This window comes from Brienomyrus brachyistius, unplaced genomic scaffold (genome assembly GCF_023856365.1).
Source record: "Brienomyrus brachyistius isolate T26 unplaced genomic scaffold, BBRACH_0.4 scaffold79, whole genome shotgun sequence".
Lineage (NCBI taxonomy): Eukaryota > Metazoa > Chordata > Actinopteri > Osteoglossiformes > Mormyridae > Brienomyrus > Brienomyrus brachyistius.
Window position 1 is genome coordinate 570884 of NW_026042354.1, and position 16143 is coordinate 587026.

Here is a 16143-nt window from a genome sequence, read left to right on the forward strand (position 1 = left end):
CTCGTTTGTAAATTTCTTACGTTCTTAACAGCGTTCTGGGAACGTCCCTTCACGCAGCGCGACTGCCACCTACTGGGCATATGCTGCAGTCAAGTTCCACAGATACGTGCTTTGCAGGTTATAGTGTCTGTGTGCAGCGCCATGTTCGCAACTGCGATGTCAGTGACCTTGTACGACACCAGTACGACGTTACACAATTAGTTAATTTTATTTTAATAGCCTTTCGATTATGGATCGCATTTTTCATTGATTGAAATATTCCAGAAAGATTCGCATAGATGCATTCGTTTATTATAATTTACATATGACAATAAACGTAGAACATATGCGAACAAAATAAAAATAAATGTTCATCATCAAACAATTAAAACGAAGTGGAAACAAATAAAAAGATTTAAGAAACTGGTTTACGCACCACGTTAAACTGAAAGGGGGGGGCTCAGATTTCAATAGTTCTGGTCGCACGTTTTCTTCGTTTTTTCATTTTATTGAAGTTGGTTACTGTTTAACATCCACACCCAAGTTTCAGTTTGTTTAGTAAATCGATGTAATGACAGGCTCCTCTGACGCCATTTAATGGGTTTATCATTGAATTACAACCTACCTCGTGTAGTCATGAGCTCTCTAAACGCCTCAGAATCCGAAATGAAATAAGAAATCCACTGTCCCCATAATTTAAAAAAATCCTGAGACTTTTTAGAAAGCGGACAAAGGAGAGTCAAGGTAAGACCTGCATTTTGTGAAAATCGTTCCTGCAGAGATTAATGGTTGCTCGGCGTTAAGAAGACACAACGAATCTGTCGGATATATATATACTATTACACTACTATAAATATCAATTGAATGTTTGTTAGTAATAATGAGCAGGTTTGCGCCCGCGCGTGCTATAAAGAGGGGCGCGTCACGTGGCTGGGCGATCGGCGAAGCTGGGCCGTGTGACCCGCGAGTCGCCGGGCTGCGCACCCGCGAGCACCGGGCTGCCTCCGCGCTGCACGGACCGTGCATGCATTCACCGCTCCTTGTCATTCATTGGCTCCGTGGTTTTTGTTTTCCTTTATTCAAACGTGATATACCCCATTAATATCTGGGCTGCAAACTACAGAAATAGTACGTGCAATTCCCCGACAAAATAATTATAGGCTAACTGCAGTTTATTACTAAACTTTTCCGTTGTCTAAAACGTGAATCTAGTCACCGAACATTTTACATTTGTGAATCGTTTCATTTTCAGTTCAGAGTTTTGAAGTATATCCATTGTTCATGTATTTGCATGGTACAAACAAATGAAACAAATTTAAGATCTCTAATCAGTCTAGAATGTAGCTATTACTATTACAACGGTGCAGAGATGCTTAAATTGAGATGACGGTTCTTTTTTTAGCTGTAAATGCACAACCGTAAACTGAGTGCCACTTCTTTGCTAACTAGGGTTAGGTTAAGTTAACCGTCTAGTAAGCCAAGTTGCACCACAAACAAAATTAAACTTGTTGCTAGCTACATTTATGAAATGTTTGAAATTTCAATTATATAATATAATAATCCAAAATATTCCATTCGGTTTTAAATGTTTATTAAATGTGCGGAACATTAAATCCATAGCATTCGTTTAATTAAAACACATATCTAGCATTTAAAGTAAATCATACTCGCCGTGGCAAATGATTTATTTAATGCAGAAATGCAGTGTTGAGTTGTGCTTTGTTAACAAATGACTGAATATGGGAACTAAATAGACAGAGTAACAACAGCTCTTAAGTATAACATTGAGATTGGCTTGAGAAAAGAGGCCCTTGTTTGTGGCCTGAAAGCGTTGGGGATGGGAAACGAAACGTTTGCCAATAAACAAAAGCAGGCGCGCGCATCACGCTGCGCAGCCCTTGCGCGCTCCCGGATCCTTCAAACCCGCTTGCCATAAGCGGCGTATGAGCGCAGTAACAGAGCAATTAGTGGCAGAAAAGCAGGCTGAAGAGCCCCCTCCTCATGCCTCATCGGGTATCGAGGTCTCCGGCCCGGCCATTAAGCGAGACGCTGGAATACGCCGCTTTGTATATACCGTTTATTGCTTCCTGCCAGGGAGCGCCGCAGCGGCGGGGCCAAACTGCGGGTTTCATGTGTGGAGATTCACCTGGCGGACGGTCTGAAGGGGAAGTATAGCTGAGTGCGAGAACATAATCATCCAAGCACAAATGTTAAAAATACACCAGTTAAAAATAACCGTATGAAAGGGATATTTAATAAGCGTATATTCGCAATATAACCAATTACTGCATTCAGTATTAAAGCAATTGAAAACATTGTACATTTAATTATTATAAGTATTGCAAGTAATTTATTCATTTGTTTCAGCAAAAACGTTTTATTTTATTCCCTTTTTCTAAAGACGCTCAGTTAGCGTTACGAGATGCTACAGCAATGGAGGGAAATACAAGCCGCCAAAGTAGTATTAATGTGGCCTTTTATCATATCTCCGCTTTAATCCCTCTGAATGGGCCCCTCCCCACGGGGAAATAAATCATGGTGTTATGGCCTGTCTGATGTGAATGAGAATTTAAAAGAATAAACTAAGGAAATGTTTTCAGAAGGATGTTCCACTAGTATGTCTCCGTGGTGCATTAGGAAATGAGTACATTAGTGCAAACATCCGCGGTAAACATGTCCGCAACAAGCAGGTATATTACAGCATAATGGTTTAAAATGAGGGGGACAGGTAAGACAGTGTTAGGCAGAGATGAATGAAGAGGTATGGAAGGAGGTCAGCAAGAGAGACGGACACTGGAGGACCATGATGGAAAATAAGAGGTTCTTCTGCAGACGAGGAAGGCTCCTAAAATCCTACAATTTGCTGAGTCACGTGGCCCAGCCTGGTCCGTCCAGGCTTCCTGAGATATCAAGGGCTAGACATCTAGGTGGTTAGTTAGCCAGAAGTACGGTGCTGAGGTCCGGCCTGGGAATGTGCAGGTGGGGCTGTGGAATTAGGGAGCATTGTTAGGTGAAGCGCACTTGACATCTGAACGTGATGCAGTCAACAATTTGTCATGTCTTCCATTCGTAAGAAAAACAAAATCACTGGCTTGTCAGATCATCAAATAAGTGATGAGAGAAGAAGGCAGATTGTTAAATGATCGTTTATCGGGGTTCTTCTTGGCGCTGTCCTTGGTCCTGATGCGAAGCCCGTTTTTTTTGTTCAGAAGCCAAGCTTTTGGTTGCATCGTAGACATTCAGTACCAGCCGCCTAACAACTTAAATTCTGTAACGTGGGCAGATGTTATCGCTCAGTTGCTCAATGAGTTGGTTTCACGCCTGATGAGGTGATAATGATTGATATGTGAATGTAAACACAGCGTGCCACATAAGCTTGCCCGTCTGAGATGTTCGGACATGCTGCGGAAGTACAAGTAGGTGGAGGCTCTCCCGTACGTCGTAAATTACCCTGAAGATAAAATGGCATGGAGTACGATAACCGGTACAGGATCTCGCGTCGTTATTGGACGATGCATGTGATACGGCGACGTCTTGTTACTGACCTGCCCGGGGGCTGTCGGCCGTTCATAGTTCATGGTTAAACTGGAACGCTTTCCTCTGAGCGGATACAGCCTTGGCGTTTGCCTCAGACGGCCCCAGATTAACCGCTGAATACGGGAGGAATGAAAGAAGAGGCCGAGAGTCGCCGACGCTTACGGGAGACTCTTGAGGAGCTCGCGGCTGCGTAGCTCCAGGCGAGGTCGCGGCGGAGGGTTCCCCTAGCTCAGGGCTAAGCCAGAGATGGACGCGGTCGATTACTGCGAGGGCCTGGAGCCCGCCTACAGCGTCCTGGGGTTCGAGAGCATCACCATGCTGTATGGATCCGGTGAGTCGTGGGGAAGGACTCCACCTAGGCTGGGCCAGACCATCTGAAAAACGTAATAAATAAATTATTCAGCCATGTTAATACTAGGATCTATATTATATAACTATTCAAAGTTTTTTTTTTGTTTCTTTGCCCGATTTAGGATTTTCTTCAGTAATATATCACCGATTGAATCATATCATTAGTAGAAGGGTTAGCTGGGTTATGGTTTTACGATGATAATCTTTACAGGTTACTTTCATTTGGCTGCATATGTTGATATGCAGTATCAATGGGTAAACTTGGATAAAAATGGTATTTTTGTGTGTGCACCCAATTAAGCACAAGGACTGGGTTCTGTGTGGGTCCTATTAACAGCTAACAGGTTCTCCTCTCCTTGTCTGAGGTCCGTCACATTCTGTTCTCTCCACTCTGTCGTTTACCGTCACGGCTGGGCTAATATTTAGTAGCATAAATAGGCGATTTCAGGGTTAAACATAAAAATTAACTGCTGCCCCGAGAATAGGGGTTTATCAGAAACGTCCCAAATCAATCTGGTTTGTTTATTAATTTATTTACACTTTTTGCATATTATATCAGAATGTAACATGTGTAAAGAAGCTGTGACGTCTGCAAAAGATGTTTAGAAACTGGTCAGGGAGGGACGTGTCACAGCGCCGTGTCACATTAAACGAGCGATAACGCCTCAGTGAATTAGAGCTGCATGTTTGCGTGAATTTGTATGCGACTTTAAATTCAGGGTGACGAGTCGATGCAGAGAGTCGAGAAAATGCAGACGCTGCAGCCCACTTATCTTTACTGTGACTCTTGGGTCACGTGCCTTTTCAGCCTCATCGGTTGCTGCCATCGGCCGAGTTCTGCCACCAGCATGTGGAAATACGAAACAAAGAGAATCAGTCCAGAGCTAATTAATATGCATGAAATGCCGCATTTCTGTGTTATATTTCTGATGACAGCTGATTAAGGCCCCAGTTAGAGCTTTTAATGTCCTTTTAAGCATTAGTTTCCTTCCATGTAGTCAAACTGCTTAAGTAGTTATTACGTTCTTGAAGCAATTATCTTTGTTCTTTCTATATATTCAAAGTCCCATTTAATTTTAATCATGGGATTAGAATCAAATCCACGAGAACTGTACACTTGTTTGGCTAATTCCAGTACAAACATTATAAATTGCTTTTGCTATGCTGACAAATACAAAAAAAAAGTCTCCAAACATTGTACAGACACAGTGTGCAAATGGCTGTAGCCTGATATTAACTCCTGCAGGATCCCTGAATGCAGACGCCGCTGTTGTGAGCGGCTCCCCGCGCGGCTCCGGGTCTTTGGTTGACCGAGCCCTTCGCTCCCACAGAACCGGGCAGCGGGATGCTCACCGAGTCCAATGGCGGGGGGGCGGAGGAGACCACGCTCAGCTCTTACTGCGCCATCTGCGGGGACAAGGCCACGGGCAAGCACTACGGGGCCTCCAGCTGCGACGGCTGCAAGGGCTTCTTCAGACGGAGCATCAGGAAGAGCCACGTTTACTCCTGCAGGTACCTTTAATAACCACTAGGTGGTGTGGTGGTTAAATGTTTTTTTTTTTTTTTTTTTTACATTTCAGTAAGACAGAATCTTGATAGGGATGTTTCAGGTAATGCTGAACTGTATAAACAATTAAAAAAAGCAAAGTTTGACAAATCAGGTGAAATGTGCTACAGGAACTTTTAATTTAAATATAAATATGTACAATTCTGGTATGATATGATCATAATGATAGCGGGTTTAGGCACAATCTGAACAGGTCAGTATTGGGCAATCATAGAATGATCTGAAATTGCTTAGCATTTTACTGTGTTTTAATCTGGAAGGCACAATAGTTACTTAAATGATTGAGCCTGTGCAAAAACCTTTGTCTCTCACCAGGTTTAACCGGCAGTGTGTCGTTGACAAAGATAAAAGGAATCAGTGCAGATTTTGCCGGCTGCACAAATGTTTCCGCGCGGGGATGAAGAAAGAAGGTGACGTTTCCTTCCCAGACTGTTCGTCGCTGACGGAAACCCCCTGCATAAAATCAAAATGAGGGAGCATTGTGGAAAAGGAAATATTCTGTACTAAAATTAACATTTAAAAAGTTACTGCTTCATTTGTACTGGAAAAAAACAGTACTTCGAAATTTCTTAAAACAATTTACAATCGGTGTATGTCATTATGTGACATAAAAAGAAAGGCTTAATGATTTTAAAAGGTATAATTATTGAATTTGGTTTTAAAAACGCTGTTTTACACATTCCTCCGGATGCTGTTTACTGCGGTCATGCGGCCACCTTCACTGTGATCGCTTGTTATTTAGCGGATTCATAAGTTACATTTTTACTGCTCAGTGTTACTGATTTTCCAGGCTGTGGATGACATTTACCCGCTCAGCTGGACTCTACCCAGCTTAGTAGCGATTGCTGCATTTTATTGCTTTCAGGATGGCTTGCAAAGCGCCACCCCAGCAAATTAAAGGAGGCTGGGAGGTTGTTATAAACACTCTCACGCAGGATTTACGCTGACACCCCGCTCCTCTGCCTAAGGTCTTCGGTTAACATTAGTGGTTAATATTAATAACCTCGTCCATTTTAAAATAGACACCCCCAGTGGTTTTAAACTGAACATGACAGCGGAGATTATTGCCTTGAATTATCATTTTTATATATTGCTTTGAATTAAATTTGATAATGTAATTAAATTATCTAGAAATCCGCTATATGAAGTTGGATGTTTTGAGATGATTTAATTTACTCCGTGTTAATTTATATCTCAGATCATGGGGGAATAAGGCGCTAAAAAGGACGCGGATTGTGATTATATCTGCATTAGCACGCCGATAATGGAGGATCACCCGCCGGGACGGCGTTACTCAGGCAGGAATTAAAGAGCCCCGGCAGCCACCGGGGGGCGCTAACAAGCCGGCTGGTGTGCCTGTTTTGCAGCGGTGCAAAACGAAAGGGATCGGATCAGCTCCCGGAGGAGCGCGTGTGACGCCAGCGAGCTGCCGCCCATCACGGTGCTGGCCAAGGCAGAGGAGCTGTCCCAGCAGGTGAGGGTGTCAAATCCCATTCTCAGATATTTCTGCTATCTGCTGCCCTAGCCATAGGTTTGCCTAATCTTGACTGTCACTGTTAAATGACTTTGATGCCATCTATATAATATGAATGCATGAGAGCTTCACTCAGTAATGGTAGAAGGCCATGTGAAATGCAATGTCAGCACGCTGTCAGAAGGTGGCGCTCCAGGTGGCTGCTGTATCGCCTAATGCAGGGGTGTCAAACTCCATTCCTGGGGGGTCGGAACCCTGCAGAATTTCGTTTTTCCTCATTTAACACACCTGATTCAGGTTCTTGTGCCACACAGCTCTTGAGGTGAATCATTTATAGTGGAACAGGGAAAGAACTAAGATACACTGGGCTCTGACCCCCTAGGACTGGAGTGTGATACCCTTAGTCTAATGGGTTGACCGGTGCTTGTTTAACCCAAATCCAAGTAGGGACTGTGCTGTTGCAGTTTTAGCCAGGCAGACATGCAGACGCACTGAGAGTCAGGGCAGCACCCAGAGTGCAGCCGGGCAGACATGCAGACACGCTGAGAGTCAGGGCAACACCCAGAGTGCAGCCGGGCAGACATGCAGACATGCTGAGAATCAGGGCAGCACCCAGAGTGCGGCCGGGCACACATGCAGACACGCTGAGAGTCAGGGCAACACCCAGAGTGCGGTCGGGCAGACATGCAGACACGCTGAGAGTCTGGGCAACACCCAGATTGCGGTCCGGCAGACATGCAGACACGCTGAGAATCAGGGCAACACCCAGAGTGTAGCTGGGCAGACATGCAGACACGCTGAGAGTCAGGGCAGCACCCAGTGTGTGATCGGGCAGACGTGCAGACACGCTGAGTCAGGGCAACACCCAGAGTGCGGTCGGGCAGACATGCAGACACGCTGAGAGTCAGGGCAACACCCAGAGTGCAGCCGGGCAGACATGCAGACACGCTGAGAGTCAGGGCAACACCCAGAGTGCAGCCGGGCAGACGTGCAGACACGCTGAGTCAGGGCAGCACCCAGATTGCGGTCCGGCAGACATGCAGACACGCTGAGAGTCAGGGCAACACCCAGAGTGTAGCTGGGCAGACATGCAGACACGCTGAGAATCAGGGCAACACCCAGAGTGTAGCCGGGCAGACATGCAGACACGCTGAGAGTCAGGGCAACACCCAGAGTGCAGCCGGGCAGACATGCAGACATGCTGAGAGTCAGGGCAACACCCAGAGTGCGGTCGGGCAGACATGCAGACACGCTGAGAGTCAGGGCAACACCCAGAGTGCGGTCCGGCAGACATGCAGACACGCTGAGAGTCAGGGCAGCACCCAGATTGCGGTCCGGCAGACATGCAGACGCACTGAGAGTCAGGGCAGCACCCAGAGTGTAGCTGGGCAGACATGCAGACACGCTGAGAATCAGGGCAACACCCAGAGTGTAGCCGGGCAGACATGCAGACACGCTGAGAGTCAGGGCAGCACCCAGAGTGTAGCTGGGCAGACATGCAGACACGCTGAGAATCAGGGCAACACCCAGAGTGTAGCTGGGCAGACATGCAGACACGCTGAGAATCAGGGCAGCACCCAGAGTGTAGCTGGGCAGACATGCAGACACGCTGAGAATCAGGGCAACACCCAGAGTGTAGCTGGGCAGACATGCAGACACGCTGAGAGTCTGGGCAACACCCAGAGTGCAGCCGGGCAGACATGCAGACACGCTGAGAGTCAGGGCAACACCCAGAGTGCAGCCGGGCAGACGTGCAGACACGCTGAGTCAGGGCAGCACCCAGATTGCGGTCCGGCAGACATGCAGACACGCTGAGAGTCAGGGCAACACCCAGAGTGTAGCTGGGCAGACATGCAGACACGCTGAGAATCAGGGCAACACCCAGAGTGTAGCCGGGCAGACATGCAGACACGCTGAGAGTCAGGGCAACACCCAGAGTGCGGTCGGGCAGACATGCAGACACGCTGAGAGTCTGGGCAACACCCAGAGTGCGGTCGGGCAGACATGCAGACACGCTGAGAGTCAGGGCAACACCCAGAGTGCGGTCGGGCAGACATGCAGACACGCTGAGAGTCAGGGCAGCACCCAGAGTGCAGCCGGGCAGACATGCAGACACGCTGAGAGTCAGGGCAGCACCCAGTGTGTGGTCGGGCAGACATGCAGACACGCTGAGAGTCAGGGCAACACCCAGAGTGCGGTCGGGCAGACATGCAGACACGCTGAGAGTCAGGGCAGCACCCAGAGTGCAGCCGGGCAGACATGCAGACACGCTGAGAATCAGGGCAGCACCCAGAGTGCGGTCGGGCAGACATGCAGACACGCTGAGAATCAGGGCAACACCCAGAGTGCGGTCCGGCAGACATGCAGACACGTTGAGAGTCAGGGCAGCACCCAGAGTGCGGTCGGGCAGACATGCAGACACGCTGAGAGTCAGGGCAACACCCAGAGTGCAGCCGGGCAGACATGCAGACACGCTGAGAGTCAGGGCAGCACCCAGAGTGCGGTCGGGCAGACATGCAGACACGCTGAGAGTCAGGGCAACACCCAGAGTGCGGTCGGGCAGACATGCAGACACGCTGAGAATCAGGGCAGCACCCAGAGTGTAGCTGGGCAGTCTGTACAACAGTTATGCACCATTTTCACTTGGCCTGGGCGATGTCACCCCCCCCCCCCACAGATGAATGCTCCTAGTGCCGCTGTCTCCTCGGACGTCTCAGAGAAGACGACAGCAGGTGTGGCCGACGTCTGCGAGTCCATGAAGCAGCAGTTATTGGTGCTGGTGGAGTGGGCCAAGTACATCCCGGCCTTCAGCGAGTTGCCGCTGGACGACCAGGTGATGGACATGTTGGGGTGTTTCAGGCCATGCCGGGGCTCTTCAGGGTGCATCTGGGCGCATTAGGGCATGTTGGGGGTGTTGGGCTGCGTCGGGGCATGTCGGAACATGTCAGGCCATGTCGGTGTGCATCAGGGCACGTCAGAATATGTCAGGTTTTGTTGGGCCGTGTCAGGGGCACGTCAGGGCATGTCAGACCATTTTGGGCTTTGTCAGGCTTTATCCAGGTGCACCAGAGCGTGCTAGGCCGTGTTGGGGTCCCATTGGGGCGTCAAGCAATGTCGGGGCACGTTGGGGCTTGTCAGGCAGTATTGGGGCCCGTCAGGGCATGTCAGGCCATGTTGGGCCGTGTCAGGTTGTATTGAGGTGTGTCAGGCCGTGTCGGGGTCGCATCGGGGCATCAGGCCGTGTCGGGGTGCATCGGGGCACGTTGGGGCGTGTCAGACTGTATCTGAGCGTGTCCGGTCGTGTCGGGGTTGCATTGGGGCATCAGCCCGTGTCGGTGTTGCATCGGGGCATGTTGGGGCTTGTCAGGGTGTATCTGAGCGTGTCCGGTCGTGTCGGGGTCGCATTGGGGCATCAGGCCGTGTCGGGGTGCATCGGGGCACGTTGGGGCTTGTCAGGCTGTATCTGAGCGTGTCCGGTCGTGTCGGGGTCGCATTGGGGCATCAGGCCGTGTCGGGGGTATCGGGGCACGTTGGGGCTTGTCAGGGTGCATCTGAGCGTGTCCGGTCGTGTCGGGGTCGCATTGGGGCATCAGGCCGTGTCGGGGTCGCATTGGGGCATCAGGCCGTGTCGGTGTTGCATCGGGGCACGTTGGGGCTTGTCAGGGTGCATCTGAGCGTGTCCGGTCGTGTCGGGGTCGCATCGGGGCATCAGCCCGTGTCGGGGTGCATCGGGGCACGTTGGGGCGTGTCAGGCTGTATCTGAGCGTGTCCGGTCGTGTCGGGGTCGCATCGGGGCATCAGGCCGTGTCGGGGTGCATCAGGGCACATTGGGGCATTTTGGGGCATGTTGGGGCGTGTTGGAGCCCGGCCCGCCTGCCATTGAAATTCCTTGGAAGCAAGCAGAAACTGGTGTGACACCTCGCCATGGGGCAGCTGCAGCAGAACCCTGCTTCCAAGACTCACCTCAGGAAGACATCCTGATATCAGTAGCACAGCGCGAGTCGCAAATATACCAAAAGTACTTTCTGCTGATTAATCAGACGGGATCCCAGTCTGTCACAGGGCACATACACACATGCATACATACACACGTACACACATACACACATACATACATACACACGTACGTACACACATGCATACATACACACGTACACACATACATACATACACACACTATATTGCAAAAGTACTGGGACATCCGAATTCAATTATTTGGAGGGGTGTCCCAATACTTTTGGCAATATAGTGTACATATTACACACCCTACCACACACACACATTTATATTCATATATTTATGGGCACTCTCCATTCATTTCTATGTGAAAAACTCTAATCCTGCAATAATAATAATAACCTTAACTGTAAGTAACTAAACAAAATACAAGACTTTTGACATTTTTAATTTTTTGTCTGCATTCACAGATTTTAATAATATTGAGGTTAATCTTGTGAGGACCAAAAAAATGTCCCCACAAGGTAAAAAGTTACACAAACACATACACACCCTACACCCACACAGACATACACACACACCCCCTACACCCACACAGACATACAAACATACACCCTACACCCACACAGACATACACACACACCCTACACACACAGACATACACACACACACCCTACATCCACACAGACATACACACACCCCCTACACCCACACAGACATACAAACATACACCCTACACCCACACAGACATACACACACCCTACACACACAGAAATACACACACACACCCCCTACACCCACACAGACATACAAACATACACCCTACACCCACACAGACATACACACACACCCTACACACACAGACATACACACACACACACCCTACACCCACACAGACATACACACACACCCCCTCCACCCATACAGACATACAAACATACACCCTACACCCACACAGACATACACACACACCCTACACACACAGACATACACACACACACACCCTACACCCACACAGACATACACACACACCCTACACACACACATACACACACACACACCCTACACCCACACAGACATACACACACACCCCCTCCACCCACACAGACATACAAACATACACCCTACACCCACACAGACATACACACACCCTACACACACAGAAATACACACACACACCCTACACCCACACAGACATACACACACCCTACACACACAGAAATACACACACACACACACCCTACACCTACACAAGCATACACACATACACACACACCCACACAAACATATACATACACACCCTACACCCACACAGACATACACACATACACCCTATACTCACACAGACAGACATACAGACACACATACATATAGTTTCAGGATTTATTGTCATATAAAGATAACAATGAAGCATCATTACCTGTAATGAAATTCTTAGACTTGTGTTCCCCCAACTTTACATAAACATATCGAAGAGTATACAGATAAATTAAAAAAACAAAAATAAATAATGTTAATATTTAAGTATTTATAGTGCAAAATAATGTAGTGAGATATTTAGATATTATATATGTGCTATATGGCTACAAATCACATTTATGAGTATTATAAGTATGTCAGTCACTTCCTTATCGACATGTATTATCATCATTTTATAGTATAATTACAGAGGAGCATCTTAATGTGCCCCCATCCTTATTGACTGTTAAACACCTGAACTGACTGCTGTGTCTCTCGTGGCCTTTTAATGTCTGTCGTTTTCCCCATGCTGACGGGTGTCCCGTTGTTCTGAAAACCCCTACGCAGGTCTGCCTTTTGCGAGCCCACGCAGGGGAGCAGCTGCTCCTGGGGGTGGCGAAGAGGTCCATGCCCTACAAAGACGTCCTGCTGCTGGGTAATCACCCCCGTCAGCAGTTAATCGGGATTCCGAAGCGATGCCCGCTGACCAGAGATCGATGGCTCTGAGTAACAGCCGCGTGCTCGGCCCATGGTAATTTTTGACACACCGCGCCCCCAGGTACCGACCACGTCATCCGGCGTGACTGCCACGAGCCCGAAATCAGCCGGGTGGCCAATCGCGTGCTGGACGAGCTGGTCGCGCCGTTCCAGGACATCCAGGTGGACGACAACGAGTACGCCGCCCTCAAGGCTATCGTTTTCTTTGACCCGGGTAAGGCTTGGTCGCGTCAAACAAAGGGCACCAATAAAAGGTGTGTGAGGAGGAACCTTTACGGGGTTTAATCATTAACGCCAGGGAGTGATAACAGCACTGCAAGGAGCTACAAAAAGAAACAAATGTTTTATCAACAAAGTGCAGTGTTTTCTATATGTTTTATGAAAAGATACACACACGTTTTTGGTTAGATATAGAACGCAGATTCCTTTGGCTATTTTACTATTATAAATTATCTTACAAATGTACATGTGCACGCTTATAATGTTTATTTGTATATTGGTCGCGGGGGGGGGCAGTGGCATAGTGCTTAGCACTGTTGCCTCACACCTCTGGGACCAAGATTTGAGTCTCCACCATGACTGTGTGTGGAATTTGTAGGTTCTTCCTGTGTTGTTGTGGGGTTTCCTCCGGGTACTCTGGTTTCCCCTCACAGTCCAAAAACATGCTGAGGCTAATTGGAGTTACAAAATTACCCATAGGTGTGCATGTGTGAGTGACCAGCGTGTAAGTGAATGGTGTGCGAGTGAATGATGTGTGAGTGAATGACGTGTGAGTGACTGGTGTGTGAGTGAATGGTGTGTGAGTGAATGGTGTGTGAGTGACTGGCGTGTGAGTGAATGTTGTGTGAGTGAATGGTGTGTGAGTGAATGGCGTGTGAGTGAATGGTGTGTGAGTGAATGGTGTGTGAGTGAATGTTGTGCGAGTGACCAGCTTGTGAGTGAATGGTGTGTGAGTGAATGGTGTATGAGTGAATGTTGTGTGAGTGAATGGTGTGTGAGTGAATGGTGTGTGAATGACTGGCGTGTGAGTGAATGGTGTGTGAATGAATGGTGTGTGAGTGTGCCCTGCGATGGATTGGTGCCCTATCCTGGGTTGTTCCCCACCTTGCACCCGTAACCTCTGAACCCTGAATAGGACAAGCGGGTACTGAAGATGGACAGATGATACGTGACTTACCCCGCGACGTGTCACGTCTCTGCTCTGTCCCTGTCGCAGACGCTAAGAGCCTGAGCAACTCGTCGAAGATCAAGGCCCTGCGCTGCCAGGTGCAGATGAGCCTGGAGGACTACATCAACGACCGGCAGTACGACTCTCGCGGCCGCTTCGGCGAGCTGCTGCTGCTGCTGCCCACCCTGCAGAGCATCACCTGGCAGATGATCGAGCAGCTGCAGTTCGTCAAGCTCTTCGGCTTGGCCAAGATAGACAACCTGCTGCAGGAGATGCTGCTGGGAGGTAGGGCAGGGCGGGACCACCTACTAGGTTAACGTTTGGCAAATTCTATTATTATTCTATTATTATTCTATTAATCACCAGTGTTATTATTCTATTTTTTTTTTACTGGCTAACCAACTGAAAGTTTTAATTGGCCAACAGAAAATCTTTATGTTAGCTTTCATGCACTGTACTTCTGAAGATTTCCTTTTCCGAATTATTAAATAGTGAAAAGTATAGCTAACCTAGAATGCCACGTCTTTGTGAGTATAAACATTTTGTGGCTGTTTTTATTTGGTGCAGTCGACAGAAGCGTAGGATGTGCAGGGAAGGCGATCTTTGTTAAGTGTCTTTTTTTCATGGCGGTCGTCGAGGGGTACGAATGGGTATGACAGCACTCGCCAGGCAAAAATAAAATAGATTATTTATATCCGCCATGGAGAATGACGAACAGGTGGAATTAGAGCAGGGAAAAGGCAGCCACACTGAGTGAGAAGGTGCCCGGCCTTCCCTGGGTGCGTGCTTCTCCTCTCTGTTTATCATTGACTTTGCGTGACTCAGCCGCAGATCACTTGCTGCATCAGCTTTTATGGCTTCCTTATTACCAGGAGCCACAAGTTGTTGTTTGATGGAGTCAGAGCGCCGCATGACTGAGTGCCTGTCCTCCCCCAGGCCTGGCCACAGAGCCTCCCCACCTGCCTCACTCCGGTCACCCGCAGCTGGTTCCGGACCCCCTGACGGGCCACACCGTCCTTATCAGCTCACTGCCAGCCCCCGTGCACGTCGAGCAGATCTGTAAGAAGCTGGGCTTGGGCACTGGGGAGATGTTACCGTAGCGATTGATTCCCTCCATCTGAAAACACTAAGCTGAGCGTCTCCCTTTGCCCCAGCCGCCCCGGAGACACCCGTGCCGTCGCCGCCGCAGGGACCAGCCGCTGAGATGTACAAGGTCACTTCCAGTCCCTCCCCCATGCTGGCTCTGCAGGCCGTGCCAGATCGCGACTCCCCCAACAGCACACTCTAGTGGCCATTGTTGGGATTGCAGCAACCTCAGCATAACGCCTGTAACTGGGATTTTGGGCAGCACTGCATTAGTCTCAAAAATACAACAGGTATAGAGAGCTGGAAAGTTCAGGTCCAGAAAGTACAAATCCAGACCAAGAATTTGTTCCAGCCAACCACCTGAGTACACTATGACTGGACTCTTTGTGTTCAGCTGGTTGGTTGAAACAAAATCCTGGTCTGGATTTGTACTTTCTGGACCTGAACTTCCCATCTCTGGAGGTGTATTCAGCATGAAGCTCTTTTATTCTGTATATGTAAGTAGACTGTGAAATATATAAAGAATGTGTATTAATTAATACTTAATAGTGTGTATCAATTATGATTAATATCATTGGTGCACAAATGCTTCATTCAGTTTTTATAATTGTAGGAAAACTCTGTGATTAGTAAATAGGTAGTTTGTATTAATTTGGTTTTCAGGTTTGAAAAGTAAAAAAATATTAATAATAAAATGGATTTCCACAGTGTAGTTAGTTATTTACATATTTACTTGAAAGTAATCAGCTTGAGTATATAATTCTAATAAACTGTATGTCATTCTCTGTAAGTTATAACAATGAAGTTTGACCTTAAAAAGGTTTTTAACAGGCAAGTGCTTGGCATTTTCAATTGGTGTCTAAACCAATTTTTAAATGTAACTGGTGTAATAGCATCCTGAAGTATTTTGAATGTTTGTGTTTTTGTTCATCCTGATGGCATCCTGACGGGACAGACTATAGGGAACTTCTTGTCTCTTTTGCTTGTGTGTTGCATTTTTTACTGGACATTTCAGTCACTTTGTGGTGACATATTAGCTGATAACACATTGAGGCCTGTATGCATTGA

The 16143-nt window shown here is 48.0% G+C and overlaps 1 protein-coding gene across 3 annotated transcripts; it reads left to right on the top strand.

Annotated features, from left to right (window-relative positions):
* The first annotated feature begins 426 nt into the window (after window positions 1-426).
* hnf4g (hepatocyte nuclear factor 4, gamma) lies at window positions 427-15787 on the top strand. Of its 3 annotated transcripts, none has more exons than XM_049003410.1 (10): window positions 427-723; window positions 5114-5379; window positions 5750-5844; window positions 6802-6908; window positions 9586-9741; window positions 12672-12759; window positions 12883-13035; window positions 14038-14274; window positions 14926-15048; window positions 15144-15787. In XM_049003410.1, the coding sequence occupies exons 2-10, from the start codon at window positions 5213-5215 to the stop codon at window positions 15275-15277; spliced, it is 1260 nt and encodes a 419-aa protein (XP_048859367.1). In that variant the 5' UTR covers window positions 427-723; window positions 5114-5212; the 3' UTR covers window positions 15278-15787. The 3 variants fall into 3 exon arrangements, with proteins under 3 accessions (XP_048859367.1, XP_048859366.1, XP_048859365.1); XM_049003409.1 differs by having other exon boundaries at window positions 429-723; window positions 5199-5379; XM_049003408.1 differs by lacking the exon at window positions 427-723 and adding an exon at window positions 3544-3847 and having other exon boundaries at window positions 5199-5379.
* The last annotated feature ends 356 nt before the right edge of the window (window positions 15788-16143 follow it).

Excerpts from the sequence above, each read along its gene's own strand:
- hnf4g (XM_049003408.1), top strand. The coding sequence starts at position 3,763 with ATGGACGCGGTCGATTACTGCGAGGGCCTGGAGCCCGCCTACAGCGTC. Across the intron at positions 6,909-9,585 it reads CAGAGGAGCTGTCCCAGCAG|ATGAATGCTCCTAGTGCCGC; the intron begins GTGAGGGTGTCA and ends CCCCCCCCACAG. Across the intron at positions 15,049-15,143 it reads CGTGCACGTCGAGCAGATCT|CCGCCCCGGAGACACCCGTG; the intron begins GTAAGAAGCTGG and ends CCTTTGCCCCAG.